General features: G+C 60.4%; 1 protein-coding gene across 1 annotated transcript in view; it reads left to right on the top strand.

Moving 5' to 3' along the window:
• The first annotated feature begins 288 nt into the window (after window positions 1-288).
• The window catches only part of JAK3 (Janus kinase 3), a 17404-nt gene continuing 10952 nt past the window's right edge, over window positions 289-6740 (top strand). The window contains 7 exon segments of the mRNA XM_063161087.1: window positions 289-493; window positions 1429-1552; window positions 1640-1701; window positions 1704-1750; window positions 2399-2544; window positions 3836-4118; window positions 5976-6104. Of these exon segments, the coding sequence (XP_063017157.1) occupies window positions 289-493; window positions 1429-1552; window positions 1640-1701; window positions 1704-1750; window positions 2399-2544; window positions 3836-4118; window positions 5976-6104 (996 nt within the window).

Below are 6740 nucleotides of genomic sequence, written 5' to 3'. Positions count from 1 at the left end.
TGGAATGGGGATGGAGCCGGCATGGAACCAGGGTTGGAACCGGGGATGGAGCCGGGTCCCCCCCGCTCACATCGAGAGCGCTGAGGCAGAGGAGGAGCGGCCGGGAGGGTGGGACAGGCTGGGAGAGTGAGGGAATATCCAACCGCGTGCCTCAGTTTCCCCTCCCTCCTTCCCAGCAGCGGCCCATCCCAGCCCTGCGGGCGCTGCTGCGGGGTGTGACCGCGGGGAGGATGATGAGGGTGGCACAGAGGGGTCACTCCGAGTCTCCCTTTCCTTGCAGCGCCCGCCATGGCCCCGCTGGGCGAGGAGACGCCGCTGATCGGGGGCCGCTCCTGCAGCCTCTCGTCGGCCGAGAGCGGCACCCTGCAGGTGTTCCTGTACCACCGGGCCCCCGGCCCGCAGCGGGCCCCGGGCAGCGCCGCGGGCACGCTCAGCTTCACCTTCGGCGAGTACACGGCCGAGGAGCTCTGCGTGCGCGCTGCCAAAGCCTGCGGTGAGCAACGGGCACGGGGGGACCCCCGGGGTGTGGCAATGGGGTCATGGGTGTGGAAATGGGGTTCTGTTTGGGGCTATGGGGTCCTGGGTGTGGGTACGGGGTCCTGGGTTTGGGGATGGGGTCCTGGATGAGGGAATGGGGGTCCTGGATGTGCAGATGGGGTTCTGTTTGTGGGAATGGGGTGTGGGGTGTGGGTACGGGGTCCTGGATGGGGGAATGGGGTCCTGAATGAGAGAATGGGGTCCTGAATGGGAGAATGGAATTCTGTTTGTGGGTATGAGGTCCTGGGTTTGGGGATGGGGTCCTGGATGGGGGAATGGGGCCCTGAATGGGAGAATGGGGTCCTGGATGTGGAAATGGGGTTCTGTTTGTAGGTATGGGGTCCTGGATGTGGAGATGGGGTCCTGGATTGGGGAATGGGGTCCTGGGTGTGGGTACGGGGCCCTGGAAGTGGAAATGGTGTCCTGGATGGGGGAATGGGGTTCTGAATGGGAGAATGGGGTCCTGGGTGTGAGAATGGGGTCCTGGGTGTGGGTATGGGGTCCTGTGCTCGTCCTCAGCAGGGAATTCTGGCTGTGAACTCCAGATCCCAGCAGTGGGGTTTGGGTCCTGGCTGTGGGGTTTGGGTCCTGGCTGTGGGGTTTGGGTCCTGGCTGTGGTATTTGGGTCCTGGCTGTGGGGTTTGAGTCCTGGCTGTGGGGTTTGGGTCCTGGCTGTGGGGTTTGGGTCCTGGCTGTGGTATTTGGGTCCTGGCTGTGGGGTTTGGGTCCTGACTGTGGCCTTGGGGTCCAGTGATGAGCTCAGGATCCCAGTGATGGGCTCAGTGTCCCCAGCACATCCTTGCCAGGGGGTCCTGGCTGTGGCTGTGGGGTCTCAGCCCCGAGCTGAGCCCCTGGCCACGGGCTCAGGTCTCACCCTGTGCCTGTCCCCAGGCGTGCTGCCCGTGTGCCACCCGCTCTTCGCCCTGGCCACCGAGGACCTGAGCTGCTGGTTCCCCCCCAACCACGTGTTCACCGTGGACGAGTCCTGCAGCCAGGTCGTGGTGTACAGGATCAGGTGAGGCTCCCACCCTCTCCTGACATCCCTTGGGGTCGTGCTCTCTTGGGGGACGCAGCGCTGAGACCCCTCCTCTGTCCCCACCAGGTTCTTCTTCCCCAACTGGTGCGGACTGGGACAGTCCCACCGCTTCCAGCTGCTCAACGGCCGGGCCAGCCCGTCCTGGATTATCCTGTCATTGATTACCTGTTCGCCCAGGTGAGCGCTGCCAGCCTGGCTCCTCCTCCTCCTCATCCTCACCCTCCTCATCCCCCGGGCTCTCTCTGTCACCTGCGGGGACCAGGATGATGCCGGAGGTGGTTTTGGGTGTTCTGACCCTTCTCTCTTCTCTTCTCTTCTCTTCTCTTCTCTTCTCTTCTCTTCTCTTCTCTTCTCTTCTCTTCTCTTCTCTTCTCTTCTCTTCTCTTCTCTTCTCTTCTCTTCTCTTCTCTTCTCTTCTCTTCTCTTCTCTTCTCTTCTCTTCTCTTCTCTTCCCTTCTCCTTCTCCTTCTCCTTCTCCTTCTCCTTCTCCTTCTCCTTCTCCTTCTCCTTCTCCTTCCCCTTCCCCTTCCCCTTCCCCTTCCCCTTCCCCTTCCCCTTCTCCTTCTCCTTCTCCTTCTCCTTCCCCTTCTCCTTCTCCTTCTCCTTCTCCTTCCCTTCCCTTCCCTGGCTCACCTGGAGCTGCTCATGGCCACCCCCAGATGGGGTCACTCTGTCCCCTGATGGGGACACACCCCGGGGACAGGGAGGCAGAGCCTGGGCAGGATGTGACTCCTGGGCGCTCTGGGACACGAGGGTGACACGGGCACGGTTTGGGGGGGTCTGGGGAGATGGGAGAGACCCCCCTGAGCCTCGTGCCCCCCCCAGTCCCGCAGTGATTTCATCGGGGGCCGCGTGGCCGTGGGGCTGAGCCTGCCCTCGCAGGAGCAGTGCCTGAGCCTGGCCGTGCTGGACATGCTGCGCATCGCCCAGGAGCAGAGACAGAGCCCCACGCAGGTCTGCAGCCACGTCAGGTGAGACACGGACAGTGTGACACCCCCGGGGACAGCCCGGCATGGCTGGGGACAGTCCGAATCCCATAGGGACAGTGTGACACCCCCAGGACAGTGTGGCACCCATGGGGACAATGTGACACCCATAAGGGACACCCTGGCATGGCTGGGGATGGCCTGAATCCCATAGGGACAGTGTGACACCCCCGGGGACAGCCTGAATCCTATGGGGACAGTGTGACACCACTGGGGACTGTGTGACAACCCCAAGGTCACTCCAAAACCCCTGGGCACACCCTAACACCCCAAGGACAGCCTGAATCCCATAGGGACAATGTGACACCACCGGGGACAGTGTGACACCCATGGGGACAGTGTGACAGCCCCAGGGATGCCCCAACACTCCTGGGGACACCCTGACACCCCTGGGGACAGCCTGAATCTCATGGGGACAGTGTGACACCCCCGGGGACAGTGTGACAGCCCTGGGGACAGGACGGTATGGCTGGGGACGGCCTGATTCCCCTGGGGACAGTGTGACACCCCTGAGGACATCCCAATACTGCCGTGGACAGCCTGAATCCCATAGGGACAGTGTGACATTCCCAAGGAGAGTGTGACACCCCTGGGGACAGTGTGACAACCCCAGAGACACCTCAACACCCCTGTGGACACCCCAACACCCCCGGGGACAGTGTGACAGCCCGGGGACACTGTGACACCCCCGGGGACACCCTAACATCCCGGGGACTCCTGGACACCCCCAGGGACAGCCTGAATCCCCTAGGGACAGTGTGACACCCCTGGGGACACTGTGACACCCCCAGGGACACCCTAACATCCCTGGGGACTCCTGGACACCCCCAGGGACAGCCTGAATCCCATGGGGACAGTGTGACACCCCCAGGACAGTGTGACACCCATAAGGGACACCCTGGCATGGCTGGGGACGGCCTGAATCCCATAGGGACAGTGTGACACCCATGGGGATAGCACGGTATGACTGGGGATGGCCTGAATCCCCTGGGGACAGTGTGACAGCCCCGGGGACACCCTGGCATGGCTGGGGACTCCTGGACACCCCCTGGGACAGCCTGAATCCCATGGGGACAGTGTGACACCCCCGGGGACACTGTGACACCCCCGGGGACACCCTAACATCCCTGGGGACTCCTGGACACCCCCAGGGACAGCCTGAATCCCATGGGGACAGTGTGACACCCCCTGGGACAGCCTGAATCCCATGGGGACACTGTGACAGCCCCGGGGACACTGTGACACCCCCGGGGACACCCCACTGCGCTCCCCACAGCTACAAGTCGTGCCTGCCGGCGCCGCTGCGCTCGCAGATCCAGCAGCACAACTTCGTGACCCGCAAGCGCCTGCGGCGCCGCTTCGGCAAATCCCTGCGGCGCCTGGGGGGCTGCGGGCCGGACGCGCCGCACCTGAAGCTCAAGTACCTGCTGGACCTGGAGCGGCTCCAGCGCCGCCGCAGCGAGGAGATTTTCCACGTGCGCTCGCCCGGATCCGCGGCTCCCGTCACCATCCACGTGTGCGGCGACAGCGGCGTGGCCTGGAGCTGCGGCGGCTCTGAGGTGCTCCGGTGTTCTGGTGTCTCTGGGTGCCACCGAGTCCCTCTGAGTGCCACTGAGTCCCTCTGAGTGCCACTGAGGGGACCCCAGCCAGCCCTGAGACAGTGAACAGCGTGGGGAGGGCACTGTCCCATGCCCTGGGGGTACCAAAGGCAGCCAGGCTGATCCTGGGGGTACCAAAGGCAGCCAGGCCTGATCCAGGGGGTGCCAAAGGCAGCCAGGCTGATCCAGGGGGTGCCAAAGGCAGCCAGGCTGATCCCTGGGGGTACAGAGAGCAGCCAGGGTGATCCTGGGGCTAAGAAAGGCAGCCAGGCTGATCTCTGGGGGTACCAAAGGCAGCCAGGCTGATCCCTGGGGGTACCAAAGGCAGCCAGGCTGATCCCAGGGGTGCAGAGGGCAGCCAGGCTGATCCAGGGGGTACAGAAGGACAGAAGGCAGCCAGGCTGATCCAGGGGGTGCCAAAGGCAGCCAGGCTGATCCCTGGGGGTACAGAGAGCAGCCAGGCTGATCCTGAGGGTAACAAAGGCAGCCAGGCTGATCCAGGGGGTACCAAAGGCAGCCAGGCTGATCCCGGGGGTACCAAAGGCAGCCAGGCTGATCCCTGGGGGTAAGGAAGGCAGCCAGGCTGATCCCTGGGGGTACAGAGAGCAGCCAGGCTGATCCTGAGGGTAACAAAGGCAGCCAGGCTGATCTCTGGGGGTACCAAAGGCAGCCAGGCTGATCCTGAGGGTACCAAAGGCAGCCAGGCTGATCCTGAGGGTAGAGAGGGCAGCCAGGCTGATCCCGGGGGTGCCAAAGGCAGCCAGGCTGATCCCAGGGGTACCAAAGGCAGCCAGGCTGATCCTGAGGGTACCAAAGGCAGCCAGGCTGATCCCTGGGGGTACAGAAGAACAGAAGGCAGGCAGGCTGATCCCCATCCTTGGGGGTACCAAAGGCAGCCAGGCTGATCCCTGGGGGTACAGAGAGCAGCCAGGCTGATCCCGGGGGTACCAAAGGCAGCCAGGCTGATTCCAGGGGTACCAAAGGCAGCCAGGCTGATCCGGGGGTACCAAAGGCAGCCAGGCTGATCCCAGGGGTGCAGAGGGCAGCCAGGCTGATCCCTGGGGGTAAGGAAGGCAGCCAGGCTGATCCAGGGGGTATCAAAGGCAGCCAGGCTGATCCTGAGGGTAACAAAGGCAGCCAGGCTGATCCCGGGGGTACCAAAGGCAGCCAGGCTGATCCAGGGGGTACCAAAGGACAGAAGACAGCCAGGCTGATCCCCTGCAGCAAAGGAGACGCTGGAACACAACAGCAGAAGATGAAGGGGCTGACTCCTAGCAGGGGTTAACCCAAGATTTATTTCAGGAGCTCCAAGGAGCCCCCACAAACCTCAAGGGGCTCCTGTTCAGAGCCCCAGAGAGGTGCCAAGGTTACATTGAAAGGGAGGTGGAAACCTAAAGTAGGTAATAACATTTTACTAACCAATAAGAAAAATTAAGGTATGGATACTGGGGAATGGACATTTAGGACAGCGTATGGGGTAACACTTGGAGGGTTGACCCCTGGCCTCTGGATAATCACTTGATGTCCTGGACAGAAAGTTCTAGATGGAGGGGAGGGGATGCTGAGTGACTGACAGGGAGACAAGGTGGGGATTTGGGAATGATCTCAGGAAAGGAAAGGGATTGCACAGGCAGAGGGAGGGGGAACAATCTGGGGTAAACAATTTGGGAAAAATACGGGGACACAAAATCAAAGTATAAAAACACACTACAAGCGGCATGGCCTGGAGCTATGGTGGCTCCGAGGCGCTCCGGCATGGCTGGGTGTGCTGTGGGAAGCTGCCGGGACGGGATTGTCACCTTTGCTGTCCCTTTGCAGAGCCGCCAGCACTTCTGTGACTTCCCCGACATCGCCGACATCAGCATCAAGCAGGCGGCGAGCCGGGACGGCGGCAGCCCCGTGGAGAACCGGCTGGTCACCGTCACCAAGGCGGACAACCGCGTGCTGGTGAGCTCAGGAAGGGCTTGGGGAGCCCCGGGAGGGCTGCAAGGGGACAAGGGCGTGACACCAAGGCTGGCACAGTGTGAAAAGTGCGTGTATTCTATGATTGGCTTTTGGCAAGTATTGAAGTGAATATTATGTGTGTTGTGTTAGAAAGCGATGCTGTATTGATTCTCTTAAGTAGTGCATTAAATGTAGTTTTAGGTTATAAAATGTTAAAATAGAAACTATGCTGTGTAGGATACTTCTTTTAAAGAAAGGACTGGCAGAGAGACAGCAGCCACAGGACACCTCAATCTTTCAGAGAAAAAGAATTTATTGCCCCATTATCAGAAGAAACTAACTTCTTCCCACCTCGAAGGTGCTGTTAGGATTGGAGGCAGAAGCTGACAATGACCAGATAGAATTCTATATTTTAATGGAATTTTTGCATCATGTATGAAGTGTATGAATATACAATGGGCTATTGCTTTTAAGAGTTAATCCTCTGTTAGCTGTGTCCTTTTTCGGGCTCAGGCTGCCCAGAAAAAGGTACCTAGATATCCGTAACTCTTTGCATTTATTGTCTCATATCGTCCTAATTCAAATTGCCCAAATTATAATTGCATTACTCTTTTTATAACCATCTTATCACTACGAAAA

This window comes from Melospiza melodia, chromosome 7 (genome assembly GCF_035770615.1).
Source record: "Melospiza melodia melodia isolate bMelMel2 chromosome 7, bMelMel2.pri, whole genome shotgun sequence".
Lineage (NCBI taxonomy): Eukaryota > Metazoa > Chordata > Aves > Passeriformes > Passerellidae > Melospiza > Melospiza melodia.
This window is presented reverse-complemented; position numbering and strand designations above follow the sequence as displayed.